At 41.0% G+C, this 19,366-nt stretch overlaps 1 protein-coding gene across 5 annotated transcripts in view; it reads left to right on the forward strand.

Moving 5' to 3' along the window:
- The window catches only part of COL12A1 (collagen type XII alpha 1 chain), a 167,054-nt gene that overhangs the window by 55,721 nt on the left and 91,967 nt on the right, over positions 1 to 19,366 (forward strand). For 4 of the 5 annotated variants that reach the window (XM_083177194.1, XM_083177191.1, XM_083177193.1 and 1 more), the window contains 10 exons: positions 1,253 to 1,445; positions 3,824 to 3,942; positions 7,735 to 7,884; positions 8,948 to 9,067; positions 9,187 to 9,351; positions 12,481 to 12,630; positions 13,048 to 13,187; positions 14,034 to 14,163; positions 16,762 to 16,907; positions 18,872 to 19,001. In XM_083177194.1, the coding sequence (XP_083033320.1) occupies positions 1,253 to 1,445; positions 3,824 to 3,942; positions 7,735 to 7,884; positions 8,948 to 9,067; positions 9,187 to 9,351; positions 12,481 to 12,630; positions 13,048 to 13,187; positions 14,034 to 14,163; positions 16,762 to 16,907; positions 18,872 to 19,001 (1,443 nt within the window). The remainder of the gene's footprint in view (positions 1 to 1,252; positions 1,446 to 3,823; positions 3,943 to 7,734; positions 7,885 to 8,947; positions 9,068 to 9,186; positions 9,352 to 12,480; positions 12,631 to 13,047; positions 13,188 to 14,033; positions 14,164 to 16,761; positions 16,908 to 18,871; positions 19,002 to 19,366) is intronic. The other variant, XM_083177195.1, reaches the window with a different exon arrangement.

A 19,366-nucleotide genomic window follows, 5' to 3' on the forward strand; every position in this document is an offset into this window, starting at 1 on the left:
AATTTAGTAGTAAAATCCTCTTTCTAAGCAACTAATTACATATATAGTGTGATGGCATGATTCCCGTAGTGCAACATGTAATATGGTGAGCTATTTGTTCATTTGCAATGGCTGTAGCTTATAGTATATGCATTGCTTAACAGTCCTTCCTAAAGGTTGTTTGAGACTTACTTTAATGATTAACTCCCTTAGGCAATGAAATCTGTTACTGGAAACAGTGCTGGCTGCTGTGGTATGTTTCACAATGAAATTGGTATATTTATAGAGAATAATTGTATACAATGCTATATAAAATCTCATACAGTTTAGATGCCAGAGGACAGATTGCCAGGAAAATTATTATCCCATGTGTAAAATAAGTGGCCAATTCTACAATGGAAAATGTTTTTAAGCTTTCTCGGAGTTAACATAAATATGCTATAAGTTCTTTTGTTAAAACACTGCGCACCTTGTATCTTGTTCAGCAACTACATCTAGTGCCATATAACCAAATGCCAAGGCCCATTAGGTCAAAGTGCCCCATGATCTTATCCTACCCATATAATTGATACCTCTACCTACATCCTGTGTTTATCTAACTATTGCCCTCATTGCTGAAATCCAGCTGTCGAGTGTCGGAAAGTCTTGAGGAATGGCGAAAATGGGCACGGATTGTCAAAAAAACCCGACTGTGAATTCAACAATCTGCGGCCGTTTCCGACAAAACAAATCCAACTTGTTTTAAAATCAGATCTGTTTTGTCAGAAACTGCCTTCAATGCTGTCGGAAACGGCAGCATTGAATAGGCGAGGGACGCTATTTCCGTCAGGGAAAAAAATTGTCTGGGATTGAATACCCCCTCAGTATTGCTTGTTGCTAAGATTGTAAATTGATTTTAGTCACTTATGTGAGAGATGTGTGTGTGTTTTTTGAGTGTGGTATAGCATGTCTTGGTCAGAAGTCATTGGGTCGATAGCAAAAGCAAAAGGTTGACATGGAAACAGTCATGAAACGGACATAAGACCTTACATCTGAGCAGCTGGACCCCCAATTAGTGTACTGCATCTCCTCACGTGATGAGTGAATCAGAGTCCAGTTGGATGGTAACCATAAAAACCTAAGGCCATGTCAACCTATTGCTTGTGTTGACCTTCTGCAGGTTGACCTTTTGGTATCAATCTATTTACTGTAAATCTAGACATTGTCTGTCAGTCATCCAGATACTGTCTTATATTTGGCTTGGTGCTTATGTCATTTTTACTGTTTTACATAGTCTCTCCATTCAAGTCACCAAGGAATCTGCAAACCTCTGACCCAACCAGGTCCACCTTCCGAGTCACCTGGGAACCTGCTTCAGGAGAAGTGACAGGATATAAAATCACCTTTCATCCTATAGGAAATGACAGGCAACTAGGAGAAATGATAGTTGGCCCATATGATAATACTGTAGTCTTGGAAGAACTCAGGTAGGAAATTTTGTTGATTGTAAGTTTGATAAACTTTTAAATCTATTGTCTTACCGATGACAACTGTTATCCAGCAGCTCACATCCATCTGACTCACTGATATTATACTGCTGTTATAGTTTTCCTATTTAGATGGCACACTTTATTGGGTTCTGCTCTGCTTATTCCCATTGATTTACATATTGCCATATTTAAGGCTTTTATTTACAAAATAGCTGGTTATGTAAGCTGCCACTTTCCGGTGGGTTGGCGGTGAAAATTGGAAATCAGTGTAAGCTCGCGGGACTTTACACAGTTGGTGTTATTTACACTGACTAGGTACTGGTTTTAATTTTCATCTCCAACTCGCTGGGAACCAGTGGCATAAAATAGCCACCACTTCATAAATATAGCCAGTAAATGGAGGCAAGGAGAGATTGTTGTGTTATTTAGGTTTCTAAAGACTATGGGCCAGATATATCTAGCTCCAAAAAGTGATAAAATGGAGAGTGATAAACAACCAACCAATCAGCTCCTACCTGACATTTTTCAAACACAGTCTTTGACATGGCAGGTAGGAGCTGATTGGCTGGCTGTTATCACTCTTCATTTGATCACTTTTTGAAGCTTGATACCTCTGGTCCTAAAGAACCAAACTTAGCCTATCACCAATGGCAAATGTATTATTTTCATAGACGTACCACTAAAGTTTTTTATCTTCCAGCCATGCATTTTGTCCATCTCATATTTCATGTAAAGCTTTTAGAAATGAAACCTTTATTGGACAAATTACAATTCAAGAGCTTTGAACATCCTTTAACTATTTTGAAGTGGATTATTAATCCTTTGAGTGCCAACATCTCTGTGAGAGATGCCCAAAATATCCACTAAAAATGCCAGCGTTGCTCACATTTGTTATATAATGTTGTTAAATAAAGTTGTGTAAAAAAAAAAAGATTATATTTCTTATATGATGCTTATATAAACATTACAGGTCATTATGATGTATAAAAATGAATAAAAATGTTTGCTAGGCAATTTTCACATCAATTTTGACAAATTCACTTGGCACTCAAAGCTTTAAACAGTGGCACAATGATGCTAGTTTTACAATGGTGGATAAGAAGAGTGGTTAGTTATGACGTGCTTTGAAAAGTTGTGCTTCCATGGGTGCCAATTTCTCAATCATGCAATAGGTAACAGATTATTCCTAACAATACAACCCATCTTTACAGATCGTTTATATTTTCTATGGCCCAAATATAACAGTCTGAAGTTATCAATAGAGGAATCTTTTATATCTACATTGAGATACGGCAAGTATCTTAAGTCCCATGGAGGCATTAACTCAAAAACAATATCGTTACAAAGCTACTGTAAAAGACTACGCAGATGCTCCAGATCTTCAGAGTTATACATCCTGGTGATGACTGCTGTAAAAAATTAGCTTACGAAGGGGCTTTTGTATACAAGTTTGGAGAGAGCTAAAGGGGTATAGTATTTAATAAGACTTGGCAAGATAATGTAGACTGAGATAAAGTTCCAAGCAATCAGCTCCTGTCATTTTTAAAACACATCTTGTAAATTGTATCTCTCTCTAAGCTTTGATACATATCCTTCACAACATTTCTATTGGCAGTACAATTATATTTATATCAACTTCTGTGTTGTTTATTTTATAGTTTGGTATTGTAGTACTGTATATTCTATAATTAATGGTGCATGTAAATAAATTTTTCTGCTGATCATATTATTGTTGTTGTTGATTTGTATGCCCTGCAATTTTGGTAAATAGTGAAAACAGGACATATGAATTAAACGTTCAATGAGAGTGCTCCAAACTAGCTTCATTTCTCTAGAACACAGGTTCTCAACATCGGTCCTCAGGCCCCCCACACAGTGCACGTTTTCCAGGTCTCCGCACAGAACCACAGGTGACATAATTAGCTCCACCTGTGATCTTTTCAAATGTGTCAGTGATTAATGAGTTCACCTGTGCACCTGCCGGGTGGCCTGGAAAACGTGCACTGAGGACGGAGGTTGAGAACCACTGCTCTAGTTAACATAAATCCATACAGTAGGAGCAAGTTTCATCTTTGCTCCTTTGGGCAGGGCTAGCCATGGCTAGCCATGGCTAATCTATTGTTCTCAACTGCAATACAATACGTATTGCAGCTGAGAACAATAGAATAGCCATGGCTAGCCATGGCTAGCCATGGCTAGCCATGGCCAAAGGAGCAAAGATGAAACTTGCTCCTACTGTACGTCAAAAACAAATGAGAGGGTTTAAACTACAAAAAATAAATGAAATGACAATAATGTTACTGTAACTGCAAAATGGGGCCATAAAGACTTAATGTGACATTTTTCATTAACGTTAAATATTTTTTATTGTGCAGGGCAGCAACATCTTACAAAGTCAATGTGGTTGGAATGTTTGATAAAGGAGAGAGTGCACCTTTAGTTGGCGAAGAAATGACAACTCGGTCAGATGCCCCTGACGTCCGTATCGATTCTGGTAATTCTTTTTCCCAGATGAGATGTGAATTAGCCATGCAGTTCACATATTGCTATACCGCAAGCCTTTTAAATATGCTTTTGGCGCGCCAAGGGTCATGATTCACGGGACTCACAAGTTGGGAGCTATGCCTAAGGATCTGCCCCTGGCTGAGAGACAAATAGTGCCCCTCAGTACAGTATTATTTTGTAGTAGTTTTTGGGAGTGTATGACACCTTCCATGATCAGGACATGTCCCCTATGTTACACAGGCCCAGACTTAATCTCTACACCTCTGTTTGTGAGCGAACTTGTTTCAAGAAAGGAATGCTATTGAGTTTACAGTACTACACAGGCATTTCACTGAATGACTTCATCTATCCTCTTATCAGTCACACTGGTGAGATGTATCAAGCCTTAGAGAGAGAGAAAATAGATAGATAAAAAGCACTAGCCAGTCAGCTCTTAACTGCCATTCTATAGGCTGTGTTTTAAAAATGACAGGAGCTGGTTGGTGCTTTATCTATCTCTACTGTATCGCTCTCCAAGGTTTGATACATATGCTTCTAATAATTATGTTTTTATTGAGGTTTATAAAGGTGTTAGTTCTATCTAGTTCAGGCCCAGCTAACCTGTTGTCTCAACATGCTCTCCTACAGTTTGCTAGTAGGGAATGCTAAAACTGTGCAGGGCATGTTGGGATGTGTAGTTTTACTATACCTCTCAACATGGCCCATTCCAGGGTGGACAGAATGCTCTGTTCTTGGATTTCCCTCTTACTGTATGAGTGCCATCACATGTATTGAACAGGTTAATTACTAAGAAAAAGGTTTCAACACAGGCGATGGCAATCATAAATTAAGAAGGAGTCCAGGAATAGAGAATTCTGTCCCTCTTGGAGAGGGTCATGTTGGGAGGTATGGTTTTACTGCTAGCTACTACTAATAGCCACTCCGCCCACCCACAGCATCGCTCCCCGGCCCGTCTCCCAGATGCGCCTCCAGCTCCCCTGCCCAGCTCCCAAAAGCGCCTCCAGCAGCAATAGCATTGCTCCCCGGTCCGGCTCCTAGCCGCCCGACCATACAGCTACCGGGATTAGGGAAACCAATCCCAGGATTGGGCGTTTTCAATTCCGAATTCCGGGATTGAAGAAATGTCAGGGATTGGAATCCCTAGTCAGGTCTAATAAGGTTATTTGTTTTATTTATTTTCTATTCTGAGGAAATCCAGACAAACCCCTCTGCTGTCTGTTGCTAGTTTATCCTTAAAAGGGAAAACAAGTCCTATACTGACGTTATAATGACAGTCATTAATTATTTTTATCAACCGCTAGATGGTTTTCCTGACATTTTCTTTTAAACAGTTGCCACATTCCTAGTAGTGGATCTGGATGTATGTTACAACAATGGGAGAGTAATCTGTCTCTCATATATATATTTTCCTTCTTATATGCCAGGATTTTATTACTTCTTACGCCAGCTGCCTAACATTGAGTGCGGCTACTGTATACTGGCATAACTAAATATGCCTCAGAGTTCCCCAGTTGTTTCCCACTCCATTTATATTACCATCAATAAGGTACATTACAGAACCTCATTAGAGGTTATTCCCTTGTCTCTTCATTCAGAGTCTGTGTACTGGTTTCTCTCCTGCTCCTGTTTTACATGGATTATGATATATAACACAGACTTATCTTCTGTGTGCTAAGGTGCGCGATACATGCCGCGATTTCCATGAGGTGAACTTTTCCGTTTGTATCTTCGATCACATATACAGTACTATGTACTTCGGATAGTGCCGTCACTAGGGAGTGGGGCTACACCCGGATGTCACTTGCTAAGGGTTGACATGAAAATGCTGGCTCCTGCACAGTGACAGGAGCTGGGTGCGGCATTGGGACATTAGGTGCAGCACCCACCACACATTCCGTGCACACATACTGTACATCATTCATAGCCACACTACGTGTCCCAGTGTTAGTGATGCTTCTGACTTAGGATTAGTGTTTTTTGTGGCATAGAAATTTGTATAAAGTGGCAGATATCAGTACATATATAGTGAATTATGACATCAGTACTTTAATTGTTAAGTTATGATGTCATCACTTCAATCTTTGTTATTATAAATAATAATGCCTAATCTACTGTTTCTAGACCTGTATTAAAGGTGACATAGGGCCTTATTCTTCTTATATCCTTATAATTTAACATATACCATATTATACATATTACATCTTTTAAAATAGGCACTTTATTGTCATTGCAATACCCAAGGTTAGTGAAAAATAAGATTGATATAGACATTCATGTGCAGCAGCTTCCTTACAATTATAACCCAGGAAGTGTGTTTCAAGCACCAATTTGGGTAATAGCAAACTATTCTGTCCTGCTATATCCTGGTCTGTCCTACTATAAGCTTAACGATGACTGGTGTCTTCTGATCATGCAGGTCAATTGGACTATATTGCCAAATGACCTATTCAGCCACACCCTGGTGACATCACTGAACGTTATCGGCAGCTGATATTGTTCAGTGTGTATACGCAATATTGGGACCCACAGCTGCAGTGCAGCCGATATTGTAAATTATATAATCCTGTCATTTATGTTATGGGGCTTTACGTATTGGTAGAGTTCATTTTCCTTGGTTTCCATTTTTAAACTGTTTGAAAATGAATGTAACTATTCCTTTTGTGTGTTGGCTCATAATAATATGAATAAAACAACATTTTTATTTTTTTACCTCACACTAGGGGCACATCAAGAGAGGAGAAGGCCCGTGTACAGTCTCCATCTAGGCCCCTCCTCTCTAGTTGGCACAGCAATAGACTGTGGCCACCAGGGTCATTAGGAGCCCCTAGCACTGTCCCAGAGTCTAGAGCGCATGCATAGGTCTCCCAGTGAAAATTTAATGGCAACCATTTTCCCAGTGATTTCCCTTCTGCAAATGCAGAAAATGCTGGGAAATGGCCACCCGGCCATTTTCCCAGTGGTTTGTGCAGCATTGTGCACCTATTAATGAAACTCATGCCTTACACATTTAAAAGTCTTAGATGAACTGCAAGCTATATTATACAGAATGTACACTATGTGGATTTTTGGGCTCTGATGATATCAACAAATGATGTTGATGTAAACATGACAGTATACCTCCTTAACATGGTAACATTCCTGGTCATTTATCTTTGCAACGTATGCATAAATCCAAGACACACTGGCACTAACCCATTGCATTTCTCAATACATGATAAGGATTAAATGTAATTGCAAAACTATGGCAATGTTGTTTACATTATTCCGTGTATCTGTTTAACATTTGTAACTTATTTCTGTTCTGTTGATAAAGTTTAGGTTTTTATTTTCAAGCAGAAGAGAACTTTGTTTTAAACGCTTTAAATATGCTATCGCCGCATTGGACCAAATTTCTGAAGCATATACATTTATATTTCAAGTCTAAATTTCTAAACGAAATGGCTTTCAAACACCCTGCACAAGCTGCCACAGGAACACTTTGTTCAAGATGAAGAATGCATGTTTATTATACTGTGTTTCAGACCAATACTGTTATGTGTTGTGTGTTTTATTGTCAGTTCCTATGACATCCATATGGTTGATGTATGTGTCATCACTGTGAAACTTCCTATCCTTTTTGTTCTGTTTCTAACTTTCTTTGAAATATTCAAATACTTTTATCTGTTGTTCTTTTTTATTTTCAGGAAACACACGAATATATTTGAATGCAATGATTGCATGTAGCTACAATCATTTGTTTTAATGGCTTATTATTTTTCTTTCTTCATAATTAATGTAACAGGACTGGAGTGCAAAAGTAATGCTGCTGCAGACATAGTTTTGCTGGTAGATGGTTCCTGGAGTATTGGTCGGCCAAATTTCAGGACTGTCAGGACATTTATCTCGCGATTGGTTGAAGTTTTTGATATTGGCGTAGACAAAGTGCAGATTGGTGAGTAATCAAAATCACATTTATTAAGAAAAGGCAACTTAAAGAACATTGTAAAATTTGGATAAACAATCAGAAGTATTCACATTGGTCTGTCTAGTCCCACTGAGGTAGGAAAGAAGTGCGCACCCCATTGTTTGTAGAAGTGTAGAAACAACAGTATTTTGTTTGAAGAGCAAAATCACTATAATTAGATAAAAGGGTGCACATTTTTTATGGTGGGTGGGGGGTGGGAGTGGGGGGGGGTGTCTTTCTTTGTTATACTAATGCATTCAGTTTCTGCAAACAATAATACAAAATAATAATAAAACTTAAGAGAATCTAAGAGAAAATGTTTATTTTTCACATTTTCACAACTCAAAACACTTCCCATACACAATGCAATGATATTATTAAGTGGTCAATTTGAATCACCCCAAAATCCTTAATCAGCCCCAGACAGGTAGAGTTTCTTCTACAATAAAGAAAAGTTGGACTTTAATATGGTGTTAATTCATCTATGTACATTGAGGTGTGCTTGTAATTTGAAGAGGTGAGTACTGGGAGAGGAGAAATCTTAAAACCCCTACACACATACCCATTTTTGCCTGTTTTCTAAGCGATCTGACCAGATCGCTTAGAAAGTAAGCATGGATTGCTCCGTCCGTACACCCTATAGTGATGTGGGCGCATTGCCATCCCCCACTCAGATAGACAGTCTAATCTAGTTAGATCGCCTAGCAAATATATGGAAAACAGTGGTTAGCACAGATCGCTCAGCACACATCGCTTGCGCATAACAAGTGTGTCAACGATAGGTGCTGAGTGATCTGTACTAAACTGCATCGCTCAGCATAGGGCTGAGGTTGGCCCATGTGTAGGCCCCTTTAATGTCTGCTAGGTAGATCATCAAGGTGCATTGTTGCATATCAGATGCACTTGGTAAATTAATATGTTATAAACTCTTGGGAATGGATAGTAAATGTGGTGTGACGTGTTTTCTGTCTACTTCTCTGTCTCAGATATTTTGTTTTTGTTGACTAAAAGTTTGAGCAATTTTTCAACTTTACATCTGTTTTCATTTCAGCACTTGCTCAATACAGTGGGGACCCTAGAACTGAGTGGCAACTAAATGCTCATGGAACAAGGAAGTCGTTGATGGATGCTGTAGCAAATCTGCCCTACAAAGGGGGCAACACTCTTACAGGTCAATTATAACATTGCTCAATATAGCTACCAGTATAAATAAGTATATGAAAGTCGAGCATACTTGGCAACATATAGTGTTTGGACAGCATTCTCATGATGTTTATCATGTTTCATTAGGTTTGGCTTTGAATTTCATTGCACAAAATAATTTCAAATCAGAGGTTGGCATGAGAGATAAATCACGCAAAATCGGTGTCCTGATCACTGACGGAAAGTCACAAGATGACATTGTTGCACCATCAAAGAGGCTGAGAGACCAAGGAATAGAACTATATGCCATTGGTAAGTTTACATTATTGTGCTTTAACACCTTCTATATATAAAATAGGGTAGTAATAAAGTCACCCCAAAAGCATCCAAAATGTAATGGCGTTTAAACCATTTATACCTATACTTCTTGGCAGACTATTCCAAATGTTTTCTCCGATCTCTGTAGTCCAGTGGTGAATTATAATAGGGACACTTTTTCTGATAGCCCAAGGTAATAGGGGAACATGGATCTTGTACATTCAAACTTAATGGCACTAGTATAACCTTGTCAAGAGAAAAGGCGAGTATATGATTAGGGCATTGGAGTATTTTCAATGAATTTTAGGAGAAGTCTTTTCTTGTAATACTACTTGCATGAGTATGAAGTGTTCTGTGTATATTGAAAAGAGTTATACTTTGGATATTAATAATTATACATGTTGTGGAGTAAACACCAATACTATATAGGGCAGACTTTAAGTCAGGGCCGTATTATCCATAAGGCTGACTAGGCTGAAGCCCACAGGGATTAGGGGGCCCGTCAATGTTGTTGAAGCACTGTTACCTGCAACACTATTGTAAATGTGCTTTGCCATAGCAAGGCACACTTGTAGTAAGCTGCGGTTGAGACATACAGTATGGGGGGGGGGGGGGGGGGGACTTGTGCACTAGCACTATTTAAAAAGAGTAAAGAATGATTGCGCTAATAGAAATGAGGACAGCAGACTTTATTTCAATTGCGTATCGGTTCCCGTGTGAATGCTGAGAGTGTAAATGATGGTATAAGCTCTGCTTTCCAAATGTCAGCTGAAATAGGGTGAAATTATTGGAGTGCTGGAGGGGGCCCAGAATGTCTGAAAGCCATGGGTTAATCCAGCCCTGGGTACTTGTGTATTTTGGCGGCGCCCATCGCATCGCATACCATAACACATACGATGGTATGCGATGCGACGCGATATCGTACGATAGTGCACGATGGCATACAATTTTGAAATTGTATGCCATTGTACATGGCATACGATGCCATACGATGCGATGCGATGCGATTAAACATTGTATAAGCACCCTAATGGGTGCTTATACAATGTTAAGCACCCAAATGTGTGCTTACAATGTTAAATGCACCCCCACGCCACCCCCCACTATAAACGTGAACCCACACTATCCACGTCGGCGTGGAGTTGAGAATAGAATAGTGTGGCGAGCGCAGCGAGCCACCGAGCCCGAAGCGTGGCGAGCGCAGCGAGCCCCGCGAGGGGACGCGGATACCTTCACAGGTAAATGCGTCCCCTCGCGGGCTTCACAGGTGTCCGCGTCGCCACGGACACCTGTGAAGCCCGCGAGGGGACGCGTATAACTGTGAAGGTATCCACGTCCCCTCGCGGGGCTCGCTGCGCTCGCCACGCTTCGGGCTCGGTGGCTCGCTGCGCTCGCCACACTATTCTATTCTCAACTCCACGCCGACGTGGATAGTGGGGGTATGAAAAGGTCGTAGGACGCGTACCGCCACCCCTCGCGCGCTCGCCACGCTTCGGGTTCACGTTTATAGTGGGGGGTGGCGTGGGGGTGCATTTAACATTGTAAGCACCCATTTGGGTGCTCAAAAGCACCCTTTAGGGTGCTTATACGATTTTTGGTCGTATAGGGGGTCAAAATCGCGTCGCATCGCATCGCATGCCATCGGGTGCATGGCATGCGATGCGATGCGATCTGTTCGTCGAACGACGGACATCGGGGGCGCCGCCAAAATACACAAGTACCCAGCCCTGCTTTGAGATGACATTATTGGAGCTCTGTTCATATAGAGAATACTCACTATCTATGTTATATACCAAACAGGGACGCTTTACTTGATGACCTGCTGCAGACAATACATTTATCTAGATCAATTTTTCTTGTTAAATAGTTTATAGACTTTAGCCGCTGCTTTGTAACAGAACACTGTCATTTTATCCACTTACTATATGTGAAATGTTTTCTGAATTGCGGACAAAGAAAACCAACAACTGTCTATGAAACAGTCAATATCTGTGTGTGGTTCCAGGGTATTAAATAAAATAAAGGAACTGCTTCTGATTTGAAATAGTGCGTTTCTATAGAAGTTATGCTTTAGCAGATCTATATATCTTTTACATAACATGTGCATTTCATCCATGACATTAAACTAAATTCTGCGAAAGCAGCCAAAACTTTTCATACCGTGTACCAAGTTACTACAAAGGCAATAATGTATAAAAGAAAGCAGGATATATGATGTATTTTGGCTACAGAGTTAGATTACTGGCAGCGCATGAATCCAATGGAAACATTTTATTGCAAGATGTTTTAAATTGCCAGATTTCTCCAGCCGCAAATCATGAGTGTAAGGCTGGCCCATTGCCTGAGGTACCTAAGTAGAATGCCAGCCTTCTACCTAGCAGAATATATTATACAACATGTATAGTACAGTTTTAGCTAAATAAATTGATGTTTTCCAGTGGGGATCTATTATCTCTGTAGCCAGTCATTTATTTTATCATTAATTTTATTATTCTGTACTCAACTCTTGTAGAGTCAGCGTGCCCAGTGGCTCTGACATGGTGTTCTCCAATACTGTATTTTTGCACTGCCTCTTTTTTTTTTGAACAGTTCCAACACTGTCAGTTGTCTTCTGCATGCACCTTGAAGCATGGAGATTATATATAAAAAAAAGAGTTTGACACATAACACAATACTGGATTATTTTTTTCTGCTGCCAACTGGTCCCAGTTTGGATTTTTTGTTATCGCTTTATTATTATTGACATCTATTTATATAGCACCACCAATTAGGTAACGTTGTGCAAACAATATTTGTAATATACTGAACCCGCCCCCAAAATGGCACAACCTGCTGGTCGGGGATAAATGACGCGAGTATCTCATCTTTTAACCCTGCACTCTCCATTCAGCTCCAGGATTCCCGTGTTAACCTCTGTACCCTTACGGATTCATTAGGAAGTGGGCAGGGTGGGGAAGATGAGGCCACTCTTCCGTGAGAGGTGGAGACTGGCCTGAATAATATTAAGGGAGGGTAGGCAATAGGCATGTAATATATATATATATATATATATATATATATATATATATATATCATTTCATTGATTACTACAGTGCTGGTAAGCAAATTTCTTCTTCCTGACAGGTATAAAGAATGCAGATGAGAATGAATTGAAGGAAATAGCCACAGATCCCGATGATGTCTATGTGTTCAATGTGAATGATTTCAACCAGCTCACCAGTATTGTTGATCCCCTCACTTCAAATCTATGTAATAGTGTTAAGGGTGGTGGAGGTGAGTTGCACATGTTGGACTGTATGTATTTGCATGATTCAGCAAATGTTGCCTCTACCTGTTACTGAACTATATATTTAGCATACATCAATATCTACCTAACATACACTTGTCTTGAATAAGTAGTTAAAAAATGGAATTGATCCTTATCGCACACACCCAAGTTTGTCCCTGCCAGAAGCTACTGTCTGTTTTTAACAGTTTCATGTGCTTGATTATATCACCGATTCTGTCCCTGAAGCGGTCTACGTTCACAGGCACTCCCTGTTTCCATAAGGATAAAAGAACACTCATCAATGCTTTATCTGCTGCTAAATAATTCCAGTTGCAATGACATTAAATGATGAACTATGTTTTCGTATGCTACTGTATATAGATACTTTTTTACAATACTTTAACTGTTGAATATGAACACAGATGATCTGGAAGCACCATCTGACCTGGTGACATCAGAGCCCACCCCTCGATCTTTTAGAGTATCATGGGTTCCACCATCTCACAGTGTGGACAAATTCAGAGTGGAGTATTATCCTGTAGCTGGAGGTAGACCTCAAGAGGTGAGGTATCAAATATATATTATGCTGTTTTATTAATAATCGGTCTATTTTTAAACATTCTGGTTTATTTATTGTACCCACTTACACAGATTTTTATTGCATTGACGGCTAATCATTTTGGCCATAGTTGGCTCAGTACAGGCATCTTACTGTACCATTTTGGGCACAGAAGCAAGCTCACGGCTGTTTCACAGAGTCAATGGTCATGCAATTAAATGATGTTTTTGCCACTGTACATGAACGAAAATACCTAAAAATTCCATATTTAACACAGAGTGTATGCACAGAAGGCACTGTTATGATTGAGACAGGGTAACAAGAATGCCTTGGAAAAGTGCATGGTCTTCCTTGGCGGTGTGGGGGTTGGCTTACCAAACACACAGAGATAGTCTGTCTTATGGGAATGTTATGGTAGTGTCACAGGTGTGTTGCTGAAGTGTTTATGTACAGATGGAGCCCCTGTCATCCTTGGCCGGGGCTCGCCAGAGCCTCCCCTCTGGCGAGCGCCGGCGGACAGAGGCTACACTGAACTGAGACGTGCGTGCATCTCACACGCACGTGCGTCCCAGTCTTTCAACGGCGGCGCTGCAGGTGCCTGCCCGTCTCCGCTTCAGGGACAAGCTCCATTGCCACGGTGCGTGCGAGCCCCCTGGTGGGAGCCGGCCACTGGCGAGGGCTGGAAATACCTTCGCCAGCCCCGTCGTTCATTTTATATGCAATACTAATACAGATAATAACTGCCATAGGACTGGTGCGATATTTGCATTGATTTGCAGACTTGACTACAGACACTCTACTTACTGCTACTTTAATTCCCATGTTTCGTGGTATATTTGTTCCTTGTAGGTTATTGTTAGTAGAAGTGACAGAACTACAGTACTGACTGACCTAAAGCCAGAAACAGAATACTTTGTGAAGGTATACTCAGTGGTAGAAGGAGAAAGCAGCGAGCCCCTGGAAGGCCGAGAAACAACCTGTACGTATCGTTTCAACATATTTGCACAAACATCTTATTTACATATTATATGCAAATTTAGTTTATTGTTCTAATATAATTAAAGTTAAACTAAGCTATAATTAGAGATGTGCGGATTCGGTTTTACTCAGATTTATTCGGTTCTGAAATCGGGATAGTATTTGCTTTCCAAAACCTGTGACAGCCGATAGCCAATACGATCTGGATTTGAGAACCAAGTAAATCTGAGTAAAACCAAACCTGCACATCTCTAGCCATAATGCTCACTCAATGTACCAAAGTTTTAATTAATGGTTAACCATATTGACAAAACCTGGTTTTATGTTTCAATTTACGCTTTAGATCTTGTGGCTGAATTGCCCACATATTTCGACCCTTTCAGCAACCTAGAGATTAGTACACTTGGTCCAATGTCATTTTTTCTGCCTGCAGTATTTTTTTTATCATAGTCTACCATCTCCATGTAGTAGTTTATCTTACAGGTATATATTCAATTGATTCTGGATTCATTCCGACATTCTTTTGCCGGAATGGATCCGGCATCCATTATTCAATCCAGCGGCCAAATCCGGATGTCAGATTTGCCCGCTGATTGATGCTCACCTGGCCGGTGTTCGGACCAGGTGAGCGCGGCAGCAGGAGATGGTGTAAGGTAGCGGGACCCAAGATGGAGCCTGGATGGAGCCAGGTGAGCAGCTCTCACCCTGCCCAGCAGCAGGTAGCTACTACAGTCAGTGGGAGGGGCGGGCATGCGAGGGCGCAGGCTGCGGTGCAGTCCTCCCTGCCTCAGTCCGGCATCTTGTTATGTCGAAGTGAGAATGACAGAAACCTTTTGGTTTTGGCTGTGTTTCCGTCAAAATCAGGTGAATTAGCGGCTATTACATCAATCCACCTGCTTTTCGCAATGTTGAAACATTTCGACATGCAGGAAGAAAAAGGTATCATTGAATAGATCGGAACCCCTTCCGATCTATTCATGTTGAAAACAGTTTCAACACTCATTGAATATACCTCACAGTATTATATTTATTATTATGATGGTTTTGCATTTATAAAATATACAGTTAAGAAGAAGGATGACAAGATTTAACGTCACTCTATGAAAGATATTTTTGTGGCCCATATAAGAATTATTACTTTCCGCACTGTGATTTTCTGAGTTATCCTCAAATTCTAAATCACTTGGCTCACTGGCTTAGCACACTTTACACATGTGGTCTTAATTTACTAATGTTTAAAATGAGAAAATATATTATGATATATATAAGAAATGGTTAAAACATCTGTTCTGTGTAACTGGAAACCACATTCATTGCACAGAATGACCTGTGCCATTGACCTTACTACTGCAATACGTCATAATATTTTCCGATGGCTACAGACAAAAAGACACATACTATGACATCATTATTGCATGTGTTATATTCTGTCTGTACTTGTTGATATCACAGATTATAGTGGCTTATGCAGAGAAAGATGAATATGTATCCCAAAAAATTAGCTCTAAAAATCCACACAAAAAAATAGTGCATTTATGCCCACATGTGAAGTCAGATGCATTTGAAAGTGCATCCAGCATGGGCTTAGCTATAATGGGGAAGGATTTACACACATCCTCCTGGGTGCCGGGGAGACCACACTGCATACTCTGCACCCAGAAATCACCAGGAAAACGATGCAGATGCTATTTCCCAAGAGATTTATGCAGTAGGGTGATCAATGGGACCAAGGCACAGATGCAATGTTCTCAGGGATCGGCTAATGTACAGTAAATGCTGACATATTGCCAGAGTCTACTCTGCACATGTGTTGCTGAGACAGGGGTGGCGGCCTACACCGTGGTTGCACATGTGGCCCTTTTTCTCTTGATTTACTCTTGGCATTACCAGTAGCATATCCATCCATTTTATTTCAGGCAAACGTCCGACACATTTACAGCCAAATAAACAACCAGGTCTTTGGCATATAAAACTTTTGCCTACATGTATTTTGGTACTATAGAACAAATCCAATGCTAATTAATGAATTATTTCAGTGACTGCTATATTAAAGCTTATACCATCTGTATTAATCAATACTCCCCTGTCCTCAACAATCATCTGGTCTTAATTTCCAGCTGCCTACTATACCTTTACCAACCACGGCTTACTGCATTTTTTCCTGTCTGTCAGTAAGGGTGTTATGTAATAGGTTTTCAGATTCTGGAGTCTGCTGCTAAATTTAAATTGTCAAATGGTTAACCACCCTTATATTTGATTGCCGTTTTAAAAGTAGAGTTAAACTTTGCAAAATCACTTTAACCCCTTTATAACTCCATTCATCATGAAGATGAATGGTATATCGAGTATGCCGCCTTATCTTGATACACTTCATAGAGACAAGTTTATATGTGTTTCTGATTTTGTATTTCCTTTGTTGTAATGTAAGTAGTGTGCATCTCAAAACAATAAAAAAAAACAATTGTGTAGCACGCATTTTCGGTCTACACTTTGGATGCAGATTTGTCCAACTCTAGAGATTCTATATAATAGTTACAACTTTATGTCAGCAAAAATGCATTAACACAACAAAATAACATTCATTTATTTACTGTAACAGTGCCGATCCCTTCTGTTCGAAATCTCAACATCTATGACATTGGAACAACAACAATGAGAGCTAGATGGGAAGCTGCCAAAGGAGCCACTGGATATTTATTGTTATATGAGCCTGTCAATGCTACTGTTCCTGCAGTAGAAAAAGAGGTGAGGAGGGATGGGCTGAGAAATCTTAGAGCCGGTGGTACAGAATAATAAAAAGCAAGTTTCTTGCGCACTATGGGGGTTGTTCTGGTTATTCTGGTTCGCAAAGCTGAGAATTTGCAACCTTGTGATTCAACCAGGCTGTGATGTCAGTGCCCCCAGCACTGACATCACAGCCTGAATACTATAGGAACACACAGTGTTTACAGACATGAAATGCTGGGCATTCCTATGGGTGTGACTATTCGCCACTGCCCCATGCTCCCCGCCTGCAGCCTTGGATGCATGCACCCGGCAAACAGTCTTCACGCATATGCACGTGCACAAAAATAACCACCATCGGCCCCCAGGCGAATGTACTGGTCCTTACGAATGGACCAGAATAACCCCCTATGACTCAGGCCCATCTTAACATTCTACAATTCTAGGGGCCCACTAGCTACCTTCCTTCCAGCCTGCAGCCAGGCAGTCAATGGCTATCAGCATGGTGATTGGTGAGTGGGTGGAGCTTATTACCAGTCACAGCACTGACAGCCATTCACTTCATGGAAGCATGTGTTAAGACAATGCAAGACCACAGCGGGAGCAGTTTATGATTTTTTTGGTACTTGTTTCCTAGCACGGCCACAATCGCGTCCATCGTGTACCTTAAAGTTAAGGTACACGATGGACGCGATGGACCCAATTTCCTTTGAAATGTGCCGGCAAAGGCAAAATCGGGGGCATCGCGTCGGTCGCGTGCATTAACATGGCCCCCAACGCGACCGACGCGATGGACGCAATTTTGCCATGGGCTTCAATGTTAAATTTTTTTTAACATTGAAATCAGGAGCATCGCGTCGTTCTTGTGCCATTATAATGGCACAAGATGAGATGGACTTGATTAAGTCCATTTTACATAGGAAACAATGTGAAATGGGCCAATATGACCCATTTCACATTGTATATGACCCCGTCATGGTGCAACCCCATTGTGAGCGTCACCCCACGATTGACGCCAACCCGAAGCCTGGCGAGCGCAGCGAGCCCGCGAGGGATGGCGGAGCGCGTCCTCCGACCTTTTCATACCCCTACTATCCACGTCGGCGTGAAGTTGAGAATATAAAGTGTGGCGAGCGCAGCGAGCCACCGAGCCCGAAGTGTGGCGAGCTGACGCGTATACCTGTGAAGTTATACGCGTCCGCTCGCCACTCTTCGGGCTCGCTGCGCTCGCCACACTTTATATTCTCAACTCCACGCCGACGTGGATAGTAGGGGTATGAAAAGGTCGGAGGACGCGCACCGCTGCCCCTCGCGGGCTCGCTGCGCTCGCCACGCTTCGGGTTGGCGTCAATCGTGGGGTGACGTTGAGGGGGAAAATTGGGGGTCTGGGGAATACTTTACATTGAATCCAATGTAAAATAGGGTCCCAGGGGCCCTATTCACATTTGCGATGCGACCGACGCGATTTTTCCGACACGATCACCCCGATACAAATCGGTGTGGCCGTGCTAGGAAACAAGTACCTTTTTTTTAATAGTTCCCAGGATGAATGTGCACACAGGGGCCCCAGTGCTTTGCACAAGGCCTACGATGCTATTAAGACAGTCCTAGTATAACAGATATGTAATTCCATGGGACCTGGCACCGTCAACTGCATCATCACTTTCTCAATGCAGCTGGACAGCATTGTACAGTGAAGAGAAGCCCAAAATGATGCAGTTCACTGCTAATACTAATAGTGCTATGTAGTCCCTGGAACCCCAACTTCTCTGGGTAAAGTCAACATATCCGGAAGTGTAGTTTACTCTGTCAGAAATTCAAGAATGTTGCCTGAAATACGGAAGTCTTCTAGACCATAGGCAAGTATGATACATGTAAAAATAATAGCAAGAGGGTGAGCGGTAGTACAGGTACATGAGTAAAATTAAAGGTGTTCTAATAAGTGTTAAATAATATTTAGACCATTTTTTTCATGACAATTGCAGATGCGTGTTGGCTCATCAGTCACTGACGTGCGATTGGAGGAACTCTTCCCTAACACAGAGTACACTTTGACTGTTTATGCACTTTTTGATGATCTCACCAGTGACCCACTCACAGCTCAGGAAGTGACACGTAAGACCGTATATTCTTACTTTTATCTCTAATTCATTGTCAGTAGAAAAAGGTTAACTAATGTAAGATTAAATAACATGTACTTAATAAAAATCAGTAGCCAAGTAAGTATGTGCTCATATTGATAGGTCAGAGTTTATTTCCCTTTTAAATATACCATAGTAGTCAGCACTGTATATGTAGGGGATTGTAATACAAACAAATCACATACATTAAGAAGAAGCGGGCAGTAACAGTGATCCTGCCAAAACAGGCTCACAGTGTAAATTGTGTTGAAGCATCTGAAGTAGTGGCATACCAGTTGTAGCTGTTGGTGGGGATACATTTTCATGTATACCGGCTCTGTGCTAATTCTTGGCCCCAGA

Source organism: Crinia signifera, chromosome 3 (genome assembly GCF_055691185.1).
Source record: "Crinia signifera chromosome 3, ASM5569118v1, whole genome shotgun sequence".
Classification (NCBI taxonomy): Eukaryota; Metazoa; Chordata; class Amphibia; order Anura; family Myobatrachidae; genus Crinia; species Crinia signifera.